The 23918-nt window shown below is 39.6% G+C and overlaps 1 protein-coding gene across 3 annotated transcripts in view; it reads left to right on the top strand.

Annotated features, from left to right (window-relative positions):
* The window catches only part of gmds (GDP-mannose 4,6-dehydratase), a 64426-nt gene that overhangs the window by 27375 nt on the left and 13133 nt on the right, over positions 1-23918 (top strand). For all 3 annotated transcript variants that reach the window (XM_060866450.1, XM_060866449.1, XM_060866448.1), the window contains 2 exons: positions 642-769; positions 23415-23533. In XM_060866450.1, the coding sequence (XP_060722433.1) occupies positions 642-769; positions 23415-23533 (247 nt within the window). The remainder of the gene's footprint in view (positions 1-641; positions 770-23414; positions 23534-23918) is intronic.

The raw sequence follows: 23918 nt of genomic DNA, 5'->3' as shown, positions 1-23918 counted from the left end.
AGGAGCGTTTAAAGGAAGTTTCCTAGTTATAAAAGCTGCTTATTGAACACTCATGCTATAGGACTTGTTTAGTGCGAGCGTAACCCGAGCCTGAGCCCCCATGTGCCGCTCCTGCAGCTGTGGTGGAGTGGAGTTACTGACTACATTACAGCTCCAACCTCTGTCTGCTTTTAAACGCAGCCCAGCCCAGCAGGTCTTTCGAGCGCCCAAGGTTTCCCACAGATCTGAGCACGTATGTGTGTGTGTTTCTCTGGCAGCTTTGCAGGACGTTGGAGCGGCTCACGCTGCCTCTGGGGTGGTCCACTGACTAGACAAGACTCTCATTTTATGCCTGTGTGTGCTTGTGTTTTTGTGAGCGACTAAATGACTGACTGACTGACACACTGCGGGATTTATTTTGGCCTGACAACTGAGATTTATCCTGACATTTTTGCATTGGGGGTGGAAGAAAAGGAGGAGAGCGAAAGGGAGAAGGAGAGAAAGAGAAAATAAGTTAAAGATACGCAAAATGGGGGAAGACGTTGAATATGATGTTTATTGAAACTGAATTGAAAGTGTATAAATAGTAGTAGTTAAGTGTGTGTGTGTGTGTGTGTGTGTGTGTGTGTGTGTGTGTGTGTGTGTGTGTGCATATTTTGCAGGATCTAACTTTGTGACACGGAAAATTAGCCGCTCAGTGGCAAAGATCCACCTCGGCCAATTAACGTGCTTCAGCCTGGGTAATCTGGACTCCAAGAGAGACTGGGGCCATGCCAGAGACTATGTGGAGGTACACACACACACACACACACACACACACACACACGGATTTGTTACAGTGTACAGCTGTACAAGAGGAAACACACATAGACAAGTGTACTAAGTATTTTGTAGATGTTCAAGATGTTGTATCAGCAAACTTGTGTTTGATTTCCAAGCTTCTGAAATTTTGCCCTGGAGCAACAATGATAATGTAGCGAACATCAAAGCTTCTAACCACCAGTTTAGCTCTGTGACTACAAGCAAATCATTACACACTCACTTTAAGCATGTATCTCATACATGTGTACAACTTAAACTCTCAGACAAGTCCATGCATTCAACACACTCAACTCCTCAACACTCTGATAGAGATGGATGGATAGATAGATGGATGGATGGATGAATGGATGGATGAATTAATTTAGATATAAAGATGTGAAAATGGATGGCTGGATATAGATATATCTATTGATATGTATAGTATATAACACAATTAAAATTCTATAAACATGTAAACATTATATATAATAATAATAATAATAATAATAATAATAATCACTTTACGAGTAAATCTCATTTTCAGGTTCAGCTGGATCCTTTACGTAAAGAAAATATTTCATAGTCATAAACTCTGCATCACTCTCATGTATGTGCAGTTTCCATGTCTCCATGACAACAGCTCATCAAATATGAGAAGGTCACTATGTGTAAAAAATACACTTTTCACAAATTTCCAGTAAAATATTTCTTTGGATATTGAGTGTCATTGTTAGGATTAGATGTACACATTGTGTTCACGTTACAATAGTAACATCAGTAGAAACTGGTGGGGTGTGCGTGCGTGTGTGTGTGTGTGTGTGTGTGTGAGAGTGAGAGTGAGAGTGTTTTCTGAACGTTTTCTGTTTGAGTGAATGTTTGCAGCAGTATGAAATTGTTATACATGAAATCTTTAGATTACCAAGTCTTCTCTTTTTTTAACTGAATTACACAGAATCAACTGTGTTGTTATTATTTATTATTAATATATAGCTTTTTATTTGAGGTTGCATAATATTAACAGTATTGGTTCATATTTCTTTATCATGGGAAATGTTTATATCATTGTATAGTCACATTTTTCCTCTTTTAAGAAACACTTCAGTCAAAATAGTTATACGTAAACTTTCACTAACTTTTATAAATGACCTTTATTACTCATTCTTTTTCAAGCCATGTGTCCTGGTCCAAGTCGTGGTGGACACAGAGCCTGTCCTAGGAAGAGCGAGTGTGTAGTGTGTGTACACCCTGAATATGACACAAGTGCACACAATCATACACTCATTTACTGCTAGATAGCATTTCAGTATAGCCAATTCAGTGCCGGGTGTGTTTTAGGGAGGTGGGAAGAAAGCAGACAACCCAGATGAGAAAAACACACACACACACACACACACACACACACACACACACACACACACACACACACGAGGACAACATGTGATGCAGGCTATAATCTAAGCTCACTGTTGTCTCAGGGAAACAGGAGCTACAAGGTGGCAATGATGCCTAGTACACAGTCATATTTTGAGAGCAGAAATGTCTGTTAGAAGCAGTTTGTATGAGGATAAAATGCAAATTTGATTTATAGATTATAGACACGGTGTCTGTTTATTTACAAAAGATTATACCGAGCTGACAGACATCTTCTGAAGTGAGTGTGTGATGAATAAGGCACGTAATTATAACCAGTCGTGTTAACAGCCTTAACATCTCCAGTGCAGAAGAAAAGGTTCATATTCCAAACCTTTTGGACGTGAGGAACTATTTCTTTGGTTTAAAGCAAAAACAGCTTTAAAAAATGTTATGAAGGAAAAGATGGCCACAAAGTCAAACACTGGCTTATTGCTGCGTTCTACAAGCTTGATATAATTTTAAACCCAAGCTAATTTTCTCATCGTGTTGTTCCGTGTCCTTTTTTTTTCTCCCTCGAGTGGTTTTACTCCATGTCAAATTGAATGTGAGAGCTCTGGGCTTCAGCACGGTGTGTGGGAGACTTTTAGGAAAATGGAGGTGTTTTGTACCAGTTGTGACTTTTTGTGAGATCTGTGAAGTCCTCTGAGTCACACAGCTCTAAAATAGCATCTGTGGAAAATGCAGCATTGCTGTCAAAGGAACAACAATTGTGTGTGTGTATGTGTGTGTGTGTGAGAGAGAGAGAGAGAGTAGTTTGTGTCTGTGTGCTTAAACACTTGAGCCTGTGTGTAGTGTTGCTTGGTATATATTATTTGTGTACAGTATTGAGTGATTTACAACTGATTGACTCAGCAGTAAAGTTAAAAGGCAGCTTGTATATGAAATGGTGTAATGCAGGCAGCATCTTTTCACATTAAAGTGTAGTGGTTGTTTGAGAAAGTGTGTGTAGTACATAGATGGAGTTTGGTTTTTGGGGTGGAGAGGGTAGCGTGATGGGTTTGGGGTTTTAGAATCCAGTGGCCAACATCCAGCAAGGGAAATAAACACAGCTGCGAACTGAGACCACCTTATGCTGTGTGTGTGTGTGAAACAAAGAGAGAGCCGGTATTTACCCCCTTGAGAGGACCAAATGTCCTAAAAATGATAGCAATACATGTCCGTTTTGACATTCTGTGAACATCTGGTGCATCTTTTTTTTTTTCCCGAAAACTAAATTTCATCTAAAAATGGAAAAAAATTTCTGGAATACTAAAAGCCTAAAGACTTCTTTTATGATACCATGGAATAGGTGTGGCCTATAGGCTTATTTAGCTGCAGTAATATAAGATCATTGGGAGTGTCTCACTGAAGATCTGAAGAAATCTGCATCTGTGTATCTTCTCGTTTGAGCACACTTTATTCTTACTGACCAGACACGTGTATACACACAGGTGGCACATTAAAGGATTTAACAGTGCCTCTGCTGTGCTATGAGGACAACTTGCCTTCATGGTTTGTGTTTCACTTTTTCCAGTAGAGGGAGGAGTCTCTGTAAATCAAAACACAGTTATTTGTACTGATTACTTTTATTCTAAGATGAAAGGTTACTCTTCAGATGAGTGTGGTCTCTTCAGGCATGTCTGTTCACTGCATTCACATTGTCTCAAATTTGTAAAGTTTAAAATTAAGTTACTGTTTATCTCTAACATCTACCTCTAATGAGCAAGCCGAAAGCGATGGTGGCAAGGAAAAAATCCCTGAGATGATATGAGGAAGGAACATTGAGAGGAACCAGGCTCAGAAGAGAATCCATCCTCATTTTGGGTGACACTGGACAGGAAATAATGTCATTTCTACAACAGTTTGTAGTCAAGCAACCAAGAGCTCCTGAGGAACTAATTCAGGGTCAGTGCTGCAAATTCTGAGTTCACCACAGACCCAACACTAATTCCTTCCTGAACTAAGTCTTCAACTGTTCGCTGATGAAGACCCGACCATACAGCTGACTGAGGCAGCGGGGGTTTAGAGTCTTGCGTTTTATTTTATTATATACAACTGAGCAGTTGACTGTTAAGGTCCTTCCCTCAGAGGCCCAGTGGTGGACCTGGGATTTGAGCTTGCAACCTTCTAGTCAGTAGTCCAATACCTTAAGCACTAGGCCACCACATCCCACAACTATACACTGTTTCTCCAGTACAGTAACAGAGATGTAAAGAATCTGTGTTTGAAGCTGTTCTGGCAGCATGCGATGACTTTAATTGATACAGCAAGCTATTTCATTTTCATTTTCGCCAGCTTGTCACATTTACATCATTTACAACCTTTCTCCACATTGGACCACAGAGTGATTTGTGTAATATACGAGCGCTTGTCCTTAAACCTTTTTAACCAGCACTCAATTTGCAACATGGTTCAAACGAACCATTTTCTCTTTACACTAAAGTGGACTTTTTTATAAGGAGATAATGTTCAGTGTTTTCCTTGGAAGGTCATGCATACAGTGTTACAAGGCTATGATTGCTGATTGGAAAGGTGCGTCTAGGTCAATGGGGTGTATGTCCACATCCAGCTAGTCTGCATGGATTCACATATCGTTCCCAGAAATTTATTGGACTTTCTACCATTCCAAGGATTTTGGCCTGCAATCCCACCCACTTTATTTTACATATGAGATAGATAGATAGATATATATATATATATATATATATATTTGGCAATGTCTGCTGCTTTACAGCATGTCCACGAGAAAATGGGTGCAAGCGAGGTAAAGCAGACTGTGTGCTCAGTACGGATCGGGATTTCAGAAATTTCATTAAGATGTAATCTGATTTGGATTCGATATTTAGTACAATGGATCAGGTCCGACTCGGACTGAATGTTCTTGGGGCCGTAGTCGGGTCACGGTTAATGTTTCAAGCTTGATTGAGGCTTGAATTGTGTAGGGCTGCATGATATTTGTGTTATTGCAGTGCTTGTATATTCTCCTAGTGTGCAGGATAAACCTTATTATTCTGCTGCTCTGTTACTCTCGTTTGGATCAGGAATTCTCTGCTTATTTTGTAGGCAGAAACCGCTTTAAAATACACCTGTGAAGAATTTCCACACAAGTTGTTCGCTCCTTATTTCAATGTGTACAATTATGTTTGTTTTTTTATTAAATTTATAGACTTTTTATTAGATCCTAGAGTATTTTTTTCTCCACTGAAGGAACACATTATGTTCAAGTTGGACATATTTAGGCGTACGTTTTATTAAATCCGTTCAGTTGTGCTTATATCATGTAATAAATAGAGCCGTCGAGTGTTCATAAAAACCATGTTAGGATGCACAGTATGAATAAAAAAAAACAATATTTAATGATATTTAGCCAATTATGTCACTTTACATAAACGTACTGATAAAGCTGTTTATTTAGTTGAAAAGAACATCAGAAATCTTGATAAACTATGTGACAGTTTTAAGGCAATATCTTGTGGGGATATTTTGCTGGACTGCATGAAAAGATGGCTTTATTATGTATACAAAACAACATCTTTTAATTTTATTTATTTTATTAGCTAATATGAGTTTACTTTTAGCATTAAGTTTAGTGTAGCATTAATTAGCAAAAAAAATCATTGTCAATTAAAGGTCCTAATAAGGATAGAAAGGCAAGCATTCTCTCTTTCTCTGTCTCTCTCTCTCTCTCTCTCTCTCTCTCACACACACACGCACACTCTGTGTGTCTCTCTCTCTCTCTCTCTCTCTCTCTCTCTGTCTCACTCTTTCTCTGTCTCTCTCTCTCTCTCTCTCACTCACACACACACACACACACACACTTTGTCTCTCTCTCTCTCACTCTCTCTCTCTCTCTCTCTCTCTCTCTCTCTCTCTCTCTCTGTCTCACTCGTCCTCTCTCTGTCTCTCTCTCTCTCTCTCTCTCTCTCTCTCTCTCTCTCTGTCTCACTCGTCCTCTCTCTCTCTCTCTCTCTCTCTCTCTCTCTCTCTCTCTCTCTCTCTCTCTCTCTCTCTCTCTCTCTCTCTCTCTGTCTCTCTCTTTCTCTCTTTCTCTGTGTGTTTGTGTGTGTGTCAGCTGCTTTCCCTGGGATTGACATCCCCGAGTACTTTCCTGCTGTGTTGAGGATGAAAGCACATGCTCTCATGTCTTGCGTTCTGTTTTTCTCTCTTCTCTTCACATGCCCTTTGTAACCAGAATCTCTAACTTTCCGAGTCTCACACTGAGAGGGAGAGGCAGAGAAAAGATCAAAGGATCAGAGGGGGGAAATATCAGTGGTGATAGAACCAGTGCAAGATGCAGCAAGAAACAAATGGAATCAAGTTTGGCTTTTGCTTTAATATTCAGAAACCCGGCGCTGAACTCTGTTCACCTCTGAGTCACCTTTCACTGTTCAGGTCACCAGCCGCTGTGTAAATTTCACTATTGTATCTTCACTTTATATTTCTTCTGCTTTGTCAGCAAGATACGTATTTCATCACAGAGACGGTGCGCAGTCATTGTCTTACTTACACACACACACACACACACACATACTTGTTCACTCTCACCTCATCACTCAGTGTAGCAGCATATTATACTTGTGACCTCTCTGTTCAGTAATATAGGGTTTGTCTTTTCTAACATTTGGACCGATAAAGTAACTCTGTCTTGCTGTGTGTGTGCGTGTTGTTTATTGTGGTTTGTATTACCACTAGGTGAATCATAAATGTGGCTCGTTCCACCAGATTTTCCCTCAGTAACTCTATTCCTTCTTATTCTATTAGATGAAAGAATTGTTATTTTTGCTGAGTGATAACATGCAATGATTGTTACTAATACATACGAGTGTACCCTTTTTACTTATTAGTCTGATAATAAATCATTAGGCTCACAAAGTTGGACATTTGAGCCTTAGTCTTAGGCTGTGCAAGCGGAGACGTTTAGGATACGATGATGGATATGGTTTCATGGCATTGTGGGTTTTTGTGATCTTGGCTAAATCTTGCTAATATATTTTAATACAATATACAGTTTAAACGATGATGCAAGCAATTTTGCCTCGAAAGGCAAAGAAAATTCATATGCCAAAACGAGATTGACTCTTAGTGTGAGTCGGGTCAGTCAATAGGAATGTGGGCGGGACTTTACAGTCATGTCTTTGGCATATTGTATATTCGTGTCCATCTTCACATATTTATTTGGCCAACTAGCTAAATAAAACAAAGTGTATAAAACCTTCAGAATGCTGAATGGCTAACTTGACAGGAAAATGTAAGAAAACTATGCAGTACATTTCAAAAAAGTTCCGAGCCAGAAACCTACTCGGCGGCAGTGAAGGATATGTCTGTTTCATGACGTTCTACATCTGTTGTTTGCAACCAAAGCAATAAAAAGTCATTATCGTTCCTCTGACACATTATAGAATGTCCAGGGAAGATTGTATCATGCATGTGAGATTGATGCTGTACTGTACATCAGGCAGAAAGTTTAATCTCTTAAAGGGCCAGTTTGTAATTTTTGGAGCCATCTGCTGCCTGTAGGACAAACTGAAATTCTAATGAATTTCTGATTCCTCTCTATAGAAATTATGTTTGTCTTGTAGGATCCCTTTTCGGGAAAAGAGAGCGTGCTGAGCAGCTCTGTGTCATTTGCGGGTGGAGCTAATTTCATGCCAGAACTGTTTAAACAGAAGCCTGGAGTGGAGGAATAAAAAAAACTTAACCAGATGCTTTGGCAACACTACAAATCAGGTTTTCTTAATGTATCGTAGAAGTTCTATAATTATTACAGGTCTAGAAACATTTTAATCATTACAAACTGCACCTTTAAAGTCAGCGTGCTCTTTTCTTTTGGCTTCAGTTCAGTTGCATTCCCTGAGATCCAGGAAAACAGCAGCGAACCCGCAGCACACTCTTTCTGGCCTGCATTACACGTCTCCTGCCACAGAATATTAGCATTGTTTACTGTTTACTCATTTTCTTGTTGTGAACAGTTTCATCTGAACATAACTCAGTGGTTGGGTTTGAATTTGGCACAGAGATGCACTAAATGTGCAGACCTGTTTAGTGGCTTGGTAGATCGCTTCCATCCGTCCTGACAGTAAATCCTCTGTGGTAGATGTTTTTGAGTTCTGAAGGGAATCTGAGCCCGGTGAGTATTTTACTCCCTGACACCGTCCATGAAAACAAGCAGAAAACAAACCTCAGCATCTAGGGCCAGTGGGACAGGTGTGTGTGTGAGTGTGTGTGCGTGTGTGTGGGTGAGAGTGTGTGTGAAAGCGTTTCTGTATGCAGTTGAATTTTACTTTTCCTCTGAAAAAGGCCCTGTTTGTCCATTGAAGGCCAAGAGGAAGTCCAGAAGGCTTCTGGCATGTGTGTGTGTACACTTACGGGAAATGAAATATCCCACATCAATCATGTTTTTCCACTCATAAATAATTTATTCTCTCTCTCTCTCGTCTCTCTCTCACTCTTTCTCTCCATCCTGTTGGTACAGGTCTTGTTCCTGTGCCAGTTCCACCTGCTTTCATTATTTATTTATCTAAACTCTTGGTTTTTGCACACATTCACCTTTTTTTTTTAAACACATCATTTGTAAATTATTAATGGGGGGAACTGGACTAGACTGCACAAAAATCTCACACATACACGTTTTATGACGTGGTAGTTTTCCAGTTAAAACAGCTCTGCTTCATATGTCACAAACTGCTCTCACACACACAGGGCCACACAGTTTTACCGGATTCCCAGTCTAGAGTGGGGCGGCAGAGCGAGAGAGCCCTGTAACACAGGACAGCAGAACGGAAAACGAAGAAAGGCTTGTGTGGGTGTGTTTGAAAGGGGGAGCAGATGCCTGCCAAACAGCCTCTGTATGAAGGGAACAGTGTAGCACTGTAGCCAGATCAGATTGGAAACGCTGAGAATATAGCTGTGTGTGTCAGGGGTGTTGCACTCTTAACCTCACTCTGAGCTAAATGGGTGTGCAGCCTCGTGTTTTTCTTCTTCTTTTTTTACCCCCTTGAGACTGTCGAGCATTGACTATTGTCTTTATGAAGCTGGCCCATGACAGATTGGTTGTAACAGGCAATAAAAACAGTTTTCTCTCTCTGTGTGTGTGTGAGAGAGAGAGTGTGTGAGAGAGTGAGAGTGAGTTTTGAGATTGAATGAAATACAGTACTGTGTAGATCATGAATTTCAGAGCCTTTTCGTTTCTTTTCGATGGTTTTAATTTTAATATTGTTTTGACATTCAGGTGTTTAAAATCCATGTTCTGCTTGAGCATGTGTAATTATTTCTTTTTTTTTCTTACAAAAAGAAAAACATCTTAGAAAATTGTGTGTGAGATAGAGATATATATATATATATATATATATATATATATATATATATATATATATATATATATATATCTCTCTATCTCACACACAATTTTCTAAGATGTTTTTCTTTTTGTAAGAAAAAAAAAGAAATAATTACACATGCTCAAGCAGAATATATATATATATATGTATATATATATATATATATACATACACACACACACACACACTTTTGTATATACATAAATACATATGTAGTGTGTGTTTCTATCTATCTATCGGCCTATCTTTCGCTCTCTCTCTACATTAGAAGGTCTTCGGGAAGCAGGAACCTCTGGTCAGAGCACTCTTGAGGAGTGTAACATCCATGATTGAGCTCACATTAAGCAGTTGCGTTAAATCCAACAAGTCTCCTTGCTTTCAAATCAACAACAGAACAAGAGTGACAAAATCCTGTGTGTGTTTGTGTTAGATGATGTGGGCAGTGTCATCTCTGTCTATTTGTCTGTCATTATGCCCACCTGAACTGCACAGAACAGTTTCGGTAATGACTACAGGCAAAAGCTGAGGCCTATGTGAGAATGTGTGTGAGTGTGTAACACAGAGAAGGTGTTAAGTGACTTGATGAGTTTTCTGTCGTTCTCTTCCACTGCACGTAATGATGCATCACACACAATTACCTGACATGTTTTCACAAAAGGTTCTGGGGACCATGTCCTCCAGCCTTATCACTCAGCATCTTCTTCTTTGTCTGTGTGGATCTTTGTGTTCGAGCTGTCAAATTCCTTTCCAACTTTATTTGGAGTTTAATTTAATGAAATTTGTGTGCATTTGGCGTATAAGCCTAAATTTACAACCATGCAAGTGGCAACATGTAAAGTGCAATTCTCTCATGTATTTGAGGAAGGATCATGCAAAACTTGGGAGGTTTGTGTGAACAACTGGTAAAAGTTCAGGTAATGAGATGATGATGATGATGATGATGATACGTCCACATAGAGGAAATTCAACAGAATTCAACACCGAAGCACAAAAAAGAAGAATAACATCAAAGAAAACTTACTCAATTTTTATTTTATACTATTTTAATGTATAAGATAAATACAGATAATAAAAACGACTAAAAACAATCAATTATATTTCCAGCTGTGGCTAGTTTTGGATATTGTAGCCTCAAAAACTAGATTTGAATTATGTTGTTGCTGTTGCTCAGAGCAGTATAGGCTGTGTTGCCAGGTACAGAAATATCCAACAAATTTAAAAATTGTTCAGCACGGCTTGGAAGAAAAGGTAATGCTACCATATTAGGACCTTGATTAAAGAACTAACCCGGCATAAATTAAGCAGCAGAAATTATATGTTAATGATGATTTTTCCGGAGCAATCTCGATCAAATTTTTCTTACATAGAAATTTGATACAATAAGCAGGATGTTTAAGTTGTATTTAGACAGAAGTAAAATAAATCCGCTTGTTCTGTACAAACCTGGGTAGTTATTTTATTTTATTTATTTTTTTTACATTTGATTAGAAAAGCAATATTGCATCAGTGACATCAACACTTTCAAATCATAAAACCTCATAATGTCTGTTTTATTGTCACAGGACTAAAAGTCGAGAAGTGTTCAAAGTATTTTATTGTGTGTTGTGTGTGTGAACACACGAGCTGATGCTTACAAACCATGTGAGTCTGGGTTAAATAATGTTTCATTAAATTGGTCTGGAAGGTATCATGATAAACATGACCTACAAACACACTCATGCTTGGCTCTCACACGCACACACAAATGCACTCCATCCTTTCTCGACCCCATCTGACCCGCTGATCCACTCATCCCCATCTGGTTCTGCTTTAGTCCTCCCCAAGGGCCGGGAAATAGTTGGAGGAGCCTGAGTTTCCCCAGGGGTGCATTTCACAGGTGCACCGCTGCATGTCTTGAGCCTTTTTACATTAGCCTCAAACAGGCGAAATAACAAATACGGCTCTATTAGAAGAGCCAGAACCCCAGAGTCAGGACAGAGAGCTCACTGAGTCACGGCTCTGAAGGTCAGTCCTGTTTAACTACAGCAAAGCTGGAACCTTTTCACCATTTAAACATCTTAATGACTCGGCAGTCAGAACCCTACACCCAGGCCGTTAAACATCCCTACACACACACAAACACACCATCCAGATGTGGGCAGTGGTGCGTTGGATTGGATAATAGGTCAAGATTGACTGTTTAATGGCAGAAGTTTCTCTTTTAGAGCCTAAAGGCTAGAGGTCAAATACTGCCCTGCCCATTACAGAGACCTGTGTGTGTGTGTGTGTGTGTGTGTGTGACTGGCTAGAAACATGTGACCACCCATCATTGTCCCAGGAGGTGGTAATCCCTGCTGGATTGTAAACAGCCACCTTCATGCTCCCTCTCCTCCATATGGTGGGAGCAATATGAATTGTGGGAAGCTTCACATCTGTGTGCAGTGAGGTTCTGATTTAGACTGAGCTTAAGGTTTATATGCACCCCTGCTGTGTTTTAGTTACACACTTCATTTTTTGATGAGGTGTGTGACTAAAGTTTGTGTGTAACTAAGTTTGAGATAGCATTGTCCATATCCGCTTCCTCTCACACACACTTGAATTTCGACTTATATCACAGACTTTTGCATACTAAATATAGTGTACTATCAGATTATAAATTGTACATTTGGGCTCCCACACAAGAGATTCCCAGCCGTGGGAACTTCCCAGTTGTTTTGGTGGGAGGTGTTGTTGAGGTGGTGTTACTTCACTACACTCTCCTGACAGGTGTGTAATTATTGGCAAATAATTAAATTATTTGAGTGGAGCGTTTGTCCTATTCTTATTCTACATTGTGTTTGTGTTATTATGTCATAAAACCTAAGAGCCAATCCTGTTCCAATATGCAAATGAATGCCATTCCGATAGTTTAAAATTACAGGATCATTTGTGAATCCATCGTCATTTAACATGGTTCATGGTGAAAATAATTAAAAAGCTCTTTTGCTGTAGACAGAAACACTTCTGCTGTATGAAGACTTTGGTGTGTTTTTTTTATTTAGTTATGTATTTATTTATTTAAATCAAACAATAATAGGTACTTTAAAACGGGTTTTGGATGTCTTTTTACAAGGCTGGCGTAATGAGCAACTGAGCCAGAACAGAAATTATAAGCATGCAAAGCCTGAACGTATCTACACATTCAGAATAGCAGAAGAACAGGAAGAAGCTCCATTATTACACTACAAAGTCTGTTTCCACCTGAATAAAACAATTCCAACACCAAGCATCTAAAAAAAAAACAGTCAGAAAAAAAATGCGTAAACAATCGAACACAAGCAATCAGGCACAACACGTTACAAACACAACCAGATTCTGCAGAATCCAGCGGTTTAAGGATATGCACTATGTTACAGAAAAAATACTAATTTTTAATTAAGAATGTCGGTTTCATGCAACAGACTCAAAAATAGGCCTAGAGTTGAACAGGTTAAATTCTTAATCAGAATGACTCAGCATTTAACAAAATTAAAGCCATGGTCTTCAAATTACAGCAACTATAATATTGAATTCTGGGCTGCACGGACCATGGAAAAGTAAAATGTATGAACTTGTAGTTTTCTTAGTATGAGGCACGCTAGTGGCTCGACGGCTGTGGATTTTTCTCAAAACATTGCTTGTTCATTTTTTTCTTAATGATAGAATTATATTGTTTAACTAAACATTTTTAAGTGAGCAAAGGTTTGTGTGGATACGTGATGTAAGTTGTCTTGTACTAATTTGGTCATTGTATTTAATATGAAATGCTTTGATTTAAGCTGCTACTTCTCTGCAAAAACCAAAAAATGTTTTACTTTATATAGCTGCATAGTCTGCGCATGGTGTGTGTACACTGTATTAGAGACCCAGCCACACATTCCTGAGAAATACTATTCAGTCTAGAACCCTAAGGGCCCAGACGACAGACAGACAATAGACGGCTAAGGTAGTTAAATGGCTTGAAAGGTTCCTCTGTTGAAATCACAGGAAGCGAGTAAAGCCCAAGCGCTTGGCCGAATGAGTGCTTCCGGCTTCCTGTCTCTGCAGGAAGTGCAGGCTTTTAGAAGGACTGGACTAAATTTGTCTGCTGCTGGACCTTAATGTTATTGTGTACTGTGTGTTGTGTGTATGTATGTGTGTTTACTGGATTAGGGTTCTCACACATGCAGCATGTTTCTCGTACCATAGCCCATCTGCGTTCAAGTGGCATGGACGCAAATATCCATGAATCGCACGTGCAGTCTCAGGCTTAGAGATGTGTATTCAACATGTGTGAGCAAGAGTAAAAAAATGTGCATGCAACTGCAGGATTTTCCTCTCTCTGCTCCTGCCATGGACCCCCCAACACCCCCCCTTTCTTGTTTTAATCAAAGAGCCGTTCGACTCATTTCAGCCGCAGCCAAACGCAATCAGAACCTGACATGAACCAGAGCATGCCAGACACACATTGTAACACACACAATGACACACACACGCTCTCTCTTACACACACACACACAGCTGGACCATGTTAGAATTCTCTACAGTAGCTTGCCCTCTCCTGGTTATTAGAAATGTATTGTTCTGCTGCTTTAGCTCAGATTTTATTCAATGCAGGTGTTTTAGTCCCTTCAACAAGAAACACACACACACACTTTCTCACACACACACACTCACACGCACCTCTCTTTCTCTGTCAGACACACACAGAACAGTCTGTTCGTTCCTGTGTCACACACACACACACACACACACACACACACACACACACACCGACCCACAGCTTGAACGCATCGCAGTACGCCTCAGCAGCTCGCTGAAATTAGAACATATGATTCTGATTTCAGAGCCTTTGCCTCCAATATGACAAAAATGTATTTCATTAGAACTTCAGATATTACTAACTCAAAATGGTCTGTATCTGTCAGTTTTGCTCCACCGTCGCTGCGTTAGATTATATTATAATTGTGTATTTGTGCATACCGGGATCTGGAACATGAAGTTTTAATGTAACATTAATGCTGTATGGTGTGTATAATGTACTGCAGCATGAAAACGTTCAGACGAAAAGCTGAGGATAGCAGATAAACGGACAAGACGCTGAAATCTCTCCTCACAGTGATGTTGACATGAAATTCAGGGAGCTTCACTTTTCCTGTTGCTCCTGACTGTGTGGTCGTTATAGTCCGTCTTCAAATTAGTTCCTACGTTGTAAATCTGCATAACAAAGAAGTCATATTTAACGTACATAATGTACATTCCTCTGATAAGTTGTCTAACAACTTACTTTAGGTCCTTAGCTCTGTGTTGTTTTATGTAGCTTTATGTCATTTTTTTGTAGCACCGTGGTCCTGGAGAAGCGTTGTTTCGGTTCACTTAGTACTGCGTCACCTACTGTATACTGTATATGGATGAAATGGCTATAAAAGCTTCTTGACTTGACTTGATTGTCTGATCTCCCTTTAGAACAGTTTTCATATCCCATCACATCAGACACTGTATAACTCTGTGTTCACACAGGTATCTGACTGGTATTAATCCAATATTACGCACAAAGAGCAATGTGACTCGAAACGTTCTCACTAAACAATTCTGCCGTTAAAATTTGTACGAGTTTTGAGTTTTTGAGTGAAGTCCTACAAGCGTATTTCACTTTTATATTGCGGAGCTCCTTATGTGGAATGTGCAAACACTGGCAGATTTGATGTTTTGAAAGAAATAGTCTATTTATGTTCAGCAGTTATTCAGGGATTTGTTCTTGCACAAGTTTAACATTAAACCGATTTGTAAGCAGTCAAGCATTTCAGTTTGGATGAGAATTTCATGTGAGGCAGCCACAAGGAAGGGATACAGTTTGGTCAGACAAGGCTTCAGACCACAGCTGTGTGTTTATCATCATCATCATCATCATCAGGAAGCTGAACACGCTTCTATATGCTGGAGATCATTAAAATTAATTCAAAACTTATTATTGAAGTGTAAGGGCGGTTGTTAAACTGCATGAAAATCCATTTCCATGTATTCAGGAATATAGCTGTGTTTTGTTGATCTTTTATGTTTTATCAGTTTGGGAACCTAACCTGAGGCTCTGACTGGACATGGACACTTCATATAGACTGTATCTCAATCAGCTTCCTAGTCAGGGCACTGATCAGGGATTTTGACATTTTTAGGACACACTCAATTAAACATTATGGGGGAAAAAATCCCAGAATTCACTGCAAAATCTAAGGAGCATTGATGCTCACTGTGTTCCCTTTTTGGAAATGGCATCAAATTTACTGTAGCCTCTCAGAGCCAGCTTCATCTTCAAAAGCTTGTTATCGCTGTTGTAGCTCTCAAATGATTACGTAATTTAGCTATATACAATTTTTTTGAAGTCTAAAGACCTTTAAGTGTTTTTAAAAAAAACAACAACTAGCTATCCTAGACTACTGACAAAAATACACATTATTAAGCTAAAAATGTAGAACTTAAATATTTGAAATGTTTGGTTTTATACTATGACTCATGAGGAAAGTAGAATGTCACTGGAAATTGAGTCATCATTGTTCCAGTGCATAGTGAGCCAGGGTCCTTGGCACTGCCCAAACTAGTGTTCACACTACAATTATTCATGATCTAGGGAGCTGATTAAAACACATCCATAGTTAGAACTGAAATAGCTATTGATAGGAATTTAACGACTGCCTTTAGACTTCGGTTAGATGTTTGAGAGGGAAAAGGGAATGCTGTTGCATTCTTAGTGTTTTAGTGATAAAAATGCTGAAATATTCCTGTATATAAAACATACACATATAAATATATCTCTGTGTATTAAACAGATTTTGTCTTCTCAGTTGTAGCACTGTGGTGCTTATTGCTGCTGTGTTGTAATTTGCCGTGTGGTGCTACGAAAGAGAGGGCTTTAAAAAGAAAGAAAGAAAGAAAGGAACACATTTTTATAGCAGGAGTTTCCCCAGAGGTTTGTAGTAGTGCACAAGACAAAAAATAGTGTGTGAGGGGGAGAGAGAGACAGGGCGCTTCACTATTCATGAGGTAATGATTTGAGGCTCTAATAAGGTTTTAATTTCATTTTACACAAGATGTTTAAAATAGTGAACAGAGGTTAAAGCATTCCAGATCTCCTCCTACTTGTTCTCCTCCTCTTCCTCCTCCTCCTCCTCCTTGATTCTTGTTATCTTTTTCTCTCTGTATGTCTCTGCCTTTACCACATCTCAAGCGAGCGCTTTGTGAAATAACGGCTAAATTAGAAAACCGACATGCAGGTTGTGAACTTTGTTCTCACAGCCATCTTAACAGCTATCTAATCAAAACAGTGCATTCTTTACATAGCTTCTTTCTGTTTCACTCCTCCAGCCAATCACAAGCCCCTGACATGAGCATTTGGGCTTCCATATTCCTCAAATAACAGCTTTCAGCCTTTTTTTGTGTGTGTGTGTGTGTGTGTGTGTAGTATGTAGGGCTGGACAAGACGGTGACGTGCTTTTTGTTTTCTCTCACTTTCATGACAGTACATTAAACAGGAGCCGCCCTCACTATACCTGCATAAACTGACACCCCAATCCACACACACACACACACACACACGTTCAGTGCCAGGGCTGGCAGTTAAGCAAGTAAATAGAGTTTAGAAGGTGTGAGTGTGTGTTTGTACACTAAGTGCCATATGGTTGGCAAGAAATGGAGCAGTACTGTGTGTGTGTGTGTGTGTGTGTGTGTGTGTGTGTGGGGCACATTGTACCTCTCTCCCTTATGCATGCACACGTTATATGAGGAAATGTGTAGGAATTTTATGATATTATAAATTCATGCATATTATCATTATATTTATCAACTACTCGGAGAAAAGCGCTCTCTTCTGCATCCATGAGCACAAAGACATATGATTGGTTGCAAGATTTTCCAGAAATACAAACCATTACTATTTTCCACTGATAGGACAAACGCTATTGGTAAACCACTCCGAAGCCGTGGTAACAGATCATGAAGCACCTGTTAACTTGCTCTGGTAAATAGCTTCCAGCTTCTGTACTAAATGTGCTGCAGGGAAATTAGAGATTTGTAGATTATCGGTATAAAATGTGTTTAGCTAATTAACAGTACAACAGGGATAACTCAGTGTTACCTTTCACTTCTGCACATTTGCATAGTGACAGACCCCATGCCCCCCCATTTCACATGATCCAGACCTGACGTGTGTGTGTGTGTGTGTGTGTGTCCACACACCTGCTGCTCATTTTCCAATTTGTAACCAATATGTTCAGCAGCAGGCTAAATGATGCAGATAACCATCTCTGTTCTTCATACCTCTCTCTTTCTCTCTCACACACACACTCGCTCTCTCACACACTCTCTTGCACACTGTAGCGTGTGGTGTGTACATAGCATTTTCTTTAACATTGTATTATTTACTTTTCTGCTTTAAAGTTTGTGAAGTCTTTAAATTTTCTGTATTTATAAAACTAACTGAACAAATCTCAATTAAACAAATGACACAAAAATAATATATATTCCAGGAAATGGGATTAACAGAAATTCAACCTAATATATTCATTTATAGGAATGAATGAATGAATGAATGTTAGAACAGTGCAGGTAAGACATAGATGTACAGTTAAAGGATAACACTGAGGGAGAAAAAACAGCCTATATGGAAAAGTGCTAATAAAGTTCACAGGTGATCTGCAGTCAAAACCTCAGTCTCTCTCTCTCTCTCTCTCTCTCTCTCACTCTCTCTCTCTCTCTGTGTATGTGTGTGTGTTTGGACTACAGCCTTACGACAGCATGTCTGTGCCTAACTCAAACCACCTGCCTCAAACAGAGCTCTTCTGTGCTCAGTACAAAAAAAGACTGTGTGTGTGTGTGTGTGTGTGTGTGTGTGTGTGTGGTGCAGTGGGGAGCATTAAAACTTTCTCCAGTTGCAAAATATGCTTCCAGAAAAACACAGCACATGTAAATGAGTTGAGTCTTAGAAACTCCCACATGCCGAGAAACTCAGAGCCGAGCCTGTTTGTGTGTGCATGCGTGTCAGTGTGTGCATTTTTATTTTGTATAGGTGTGAGTGAGTGTGTGAGTTACAGAGGGGAAAGTGAACATCACACTCATCCTCATCCCACCATTTGTGCTCGTGTAATTTAACAGCTAGTCCTCCATGAAATTTGGGCAGTGGTGGCTCGGGGTTCAAGCCCCAGCACTGCCGAACTGCAACTGTTGGGCCCTTGAACTTGCTCCGGGGGTGCTGTATCATAGCTGCCCCTGCGCTCCGACCCCAACCTCCTCAGTTGGGATATGCGAAGAAAAGAATCCCACTGTACTGTAATGTATATGTGACAGTAATAAAGGCTTCCATGCCCCCAATTCATTCAAATAGACTGAGTATTTGAGTTCATATACAGCTTTATATATGGTGTGTTGAAAGAGATTAAAGGGTTACAGAGAGAGAGACAGACAGACAGACAGACAGACAGACAGACAGACAGATAGAAGTTGATTCACATACACTGGTGTTGAGGCTGTGATGAGGATGTCACCGCTGGTAAGCCTCTGTTTGTCTTCGCCTTTCACCTCAAACCAAGACTTGACAGATTTTAAGCTTTTTTAAGCTTTCTCCCAAACACACACCACCCCCTCTCTATCTCACTTTCTCTCTCTCTCACTCACTCAATGTTTGCTAGCACACAATATTGCCAAAGCATCAAAATAAAAGAAAAGTAAAAATACACAACAGTAAAACAGGGTGACAGGTTATAAAGTACATGTGTAGGACAAAAGTACAAAAAGTGAGAGTTATGTGAGGACAATTATTACATTTCTCTCTCAATCTCACTCTCTCACTGTCTGTCTCTCTTTTTAGCAGCTCCCTAATTAATATTTATATTAACATAAAACTCACTTGTAATGGAATTCTTTTTTATTGTGTATGGAATCAGATTTTTGCACACACCCTTCCTCTGACATACCTGAGACCAACCTTGTTATCCTCTTGAATTGAGGCCACAGGGCAGCAACATCACACACACAAACACACACACATATCTATTACACATACATGAGCTCACAGATGCTCACGAGTGACTAGCATTCTCTCATTGATGGCTGTGGCATTGTTGGGATTCTAACTCGCAGCAATAAGAATCGATGAGTGACGTTATATTTAACATAAATAAATAAATAACTCTTGAGTCTGGCACAATAGGTTAAAGGATTAGGCAGAAAATAGGATGTCGTAGCAACACTGTTCCTTATGAACACTAACTTTTTAACACTAGAGTTCAATTATATTTACTTAGCTATTTCTGAATTTTTTTTCCCACCATTTTGGTCATTTGTCCTTTTGATTATGCCCATTTCCTAGCTACTTGCTCTGCATTATCACATGACAGCTACCAATAAGGAAAGGTCAAATGTGCATTCAATGAGTATCGTTTTAACCCCTTTGCTCATGCTGTGTCTCACAGGGAGGAAAACACTAACTGCACTCTTCAACATATATCAGCTCTCAGATGCCAACGATTGGCTCTGATTGACAGGGGAGAGAGTAATAGCAGCCCTCCCACCCAGAGAGCATGGCCACTTTTTCGGTCTTGGATTCCAAACCACGGATGTAAACTTGCAATCTCATGCCACTCGGGAACAATATGCTAGACTAATGGATGACTTCCATGACTCATACTGCTTAGCACAGACATGCTGCAATAAGCCTTCTATTATTACTTTTATTTCATTTCTACATTTTAAGCTTTGGATCTGCTCAAACAAAAGAAATCTAAACCTGCTAAGTTCAACAGGTTTCAAACAACCCAATCAAGTGATGTAGGCATAAAAGAGCCCTTGATGAACAACTCTTTTTAGACAAACAACCTCCATATTTTTTCCCAATTAAACAACAGAAATGTGAGAATGCAAGTTTTACCATTTTCATGATTTGTCCTCGGGGTATAATGCAACCGATCAGACACACTTCCGTTAATTTCACTGTGAAATTGTACCTAATCCAGATGTCGCTGCCGAACTGAAGCCTTGGTGAACTCGAGACTATCAGGCGAGACTGCCATGATGGATGGGCAGGAAGGCCATGCTGATAAGGCAGGGGCTACACACTACTTTCCTGCACACACGCTAGTCTTCTCCCTTCCCCCTATATGTCTGTGTCTGGGCTCACATTGTAAGTGCAGTAAGTCATGGTTAGACTGGACCCCGGTATCCCCATGTGAGTTGACGGGGCTTTCACAATGACGGGGCTTTCATAGCAGAACACGTTACACTCTCTCTGGCCTTCACCACAAAGATCTGGAGTGGGCTAGAGGTTTTCTGTGGGTATTTGTGTGTGTAAGTGTGTGAGTCGTGAACAGGAAGGGGGATTTTGGCCTGGGCCTCTCAGTTGTCCCTCACAGAGGTAATGATCCAGAGCAGGGAGAGAAAAAAAACTGAGAGTGAGAACCAGTAAGGCGAGCTAAAGGAGCGAGGTGAGCGTGAGGTACGCTTTAGGAAGTGGGGTAAAACCGAACCGGAGTATCCATCTTTCCAGTACTCCTCTGCCAGTGTCGAATAAATACACTGATGTACCTGATGTTGCTACTGAGCTACTTTATGTGGGAGCTAAACATATATGCTAGCTATTACAATGGAGAAGTGAAATTTCATGACTTTTGTGTCATTTTATTGTAACTGCATAGTGAAATGTGAACATCTGGAACTGTAATATGTACACGGTCGCTTCCAAAATTATTGGCACCCTTGGTAAAAATTGAATTGAGGACTAAAAAAAGTTGTGAATGAATGTCTTCATATCACACTGAAAATGTATCCAAATGTCATTAAAATCCTTCATTTTTTTATTAACACTGGATACATTCATAAGGGTTTTTTTTGTAATTGTATAAATTATCAAATGCATTGTCAATATTGTAAATCTTTACCTGTTACAATTTTTTTCATTGCAATTACATGGTTGGTAAAGATTTAATCTTTTTGTGGTTAATTAGCGAAGTGGATTTTTTTTTCCCCCATAAGACAATTAAACCATTTTTTAACCTTCTTAAAACCATTTTTATCAAGGGTGCCAATACTTCTGTGTCTAAATGTAAATAGGTTCACCGACTCCTTTTATAGCCACCAAAAAAAATTAAATCTGTCCACTCAAACTGACCCCTGAATTATACAGTAATATAATAATATACAGTAGTTCTTGTAATTTGCATTTTGAAAACTTGTAAATTAGGGTTTGTAGCTGTCGGTGGATCGTAGCAACAACTCAGTTGTGCAGAGCTATATATCTGATTACAGATCTGTGATTCACTGAAGTACAACTTCATGTTTACACACTGACACATGACTTTTTGAGAAGTCTTTCTTTCTTTTTTTCCATCACTGCATCAGTGTGGCTAAACTTGTTTCTGACATACAGATGCACTGTCCATTCAGTGTTCGTTCATTCATGATTAGATCAGGAGATGCAATATATGTAATATATGTACATATAATACTTGTATATGATTCGCACCTTCTTTTATTGTGTCTTTGGGAGAACTGAGTGAGTTAAAGTCAAGGAATATAAAAGACCATTTCATTCATACACACACACAGTATGCAGCTCTTTTCACATTAAATTTATAGTAAACTTTATATTTTCAGGTGACCTCTTCTTCCCTCCCTCCTGGTCTCTTTCCCTTTCCATCTCTTTCTCTATTTCCTTCTTTACCTTCCTCCCTCCCTCTCTCTCTCTCTCTCTCTCTCTCACACACACACACACTCTCTCTCACACACACACGCTCTCTCTCACACACACACGCTCATACACTCATATTTCACTCCGGCTCCACTCACATGCTCCATCCATCAGGCACAAATGAGGCACCAGACACACGCATGGGGGAAAAGAGAAAGAAAGGAATAGTGTGTGTATGTGAGTGTGTGTGTGAGAGAGTGTAAGACTAAGCAGCCAGCTTCCCACTGCAGCAGATAGAACGTGCTGATGGACTCTTTATTCTGCCATGGAGTCCAGCGGGGGAAGAGACATTGGACATGGAGCCAACTGGCTTCAGCTATGAGTATTTAGTACACAATGGTGTGTGTGTGTGTGTGTGTGTGTGTGCTTTTTATAGATGGAGCAAGATCTACTGATGCTGAGCTGCGCATATCTTTCTCCCCATATTTATCTTGTTCCCTATTCTCCTTTATAATATTTCAACCAGCTTCAGAGCTTGTGTGTGTGTGTGGGTGTGTTGGGGGTTTAAAAAGTGGGGGTGGCTGAACCTGGGAACTTGTTTCTTCATTCCCACAATAATTAATATCCCAGGAGGCTTTGTGCTGACGTCAGGATAGGGATGGGTATGTATGTGTTGGAGCGGGTGTAGGATCCAAACCACATGAAAGCACTGAAGATCAGACTGGGTTTATTCTCCAAAGTTCTTCACATATGTCATTTGAAACTTAAAATGGTTGAACTACAATAAGTCATTTAATATTTAGAAAAACAGCTACAATCTACTGAGCACAGACATCTACTGTACACATTTGTACTTTTTCGCTTATTTGTTTACACGTTTAGCACTTAGACACTCTGTACAGATGAAAACAAACAGTCTTAAAATGTTAAATCATCAAATAAAAAGACATTCCTCGAGTCAGCAAATATTTCTCCACTTATGTTAGCATGTTACTGATTAGTAGACCGGAGAGATGATGACGAGGCTCAGGTTTGAATCCCACAACAGGAACATGACTGATGTGGATGATGCTGATAATCAAAGTGATAACTCATGCCCTGTTGTACTCATGTGTCCTGTTGTAAATGTATTTAAAATGCAGTGGGGAGTGATCGGCATAATAAAGTGGAGGGGGAAAAAAAACGTCTTGAACCATAACTCTCTCTCTCTCTCTCTCTCTCTCTCTCTCTCTCTCTCTCTCTCTCACTCACTCACACAGGCCATGTGGCTGATGTTGCAGCAGGAGGAGCCAGAGGATTTTGTCATAGCTACAGGAGAGGTGCACAGCGTGAGAGAGTTTGTGGAGAGAGCCTTCAAACACGTGGGCAAGTCCATTGTGTAAGTGCACACACAGACACACAGACTCACACACAGACGCACAGTTTATTGTGTGTTACTCTTTTTGGCATTCTGTACTCTCCACTCTGCACTCTAACAATCTGCAGTATTCTGTTTGGCTTATATGAGCAGTCGGACTTCAGAACTTCTGCCTACATTCTCAACGCCATAAATTCCAGCACTGGCCTGATCAATAATAATAATAATAATAATAATAATAATAATAATAATAATAATAATAATAATAAATATATTTGCCCTAGTTTTAAACTACACCTTTCTGTCTGCCTGCCTGTCTCTTTATATTGAGGGGAAATGAGTATTTGTTCAGTTTTATTTATTATATCCAGTGTGTATACCCACTTTAAATTTAAACACACAATGT

This window comes from Tachysurus vachellii, chromosome 3 (assembly GCF_030014155.1).
Source record: "Tachysurus vachellii isolate PV-2020 chromosome 3, HZAU_Pvac_v1, whole genome shotgun sequence".
Taxonomy (NCBI): domain Eukaryota; kingdom Metazoa; phylum Chordata; class Actinopteri; order Siluriformes; family Bagridae; genus Tachysurus; species Tachysurus vachellii.
The sequence above is the reverse complement of the archived record's forward strand: the minus strand, read 5'-3'. Positions and strand labels throughout refer to the sequence as shown.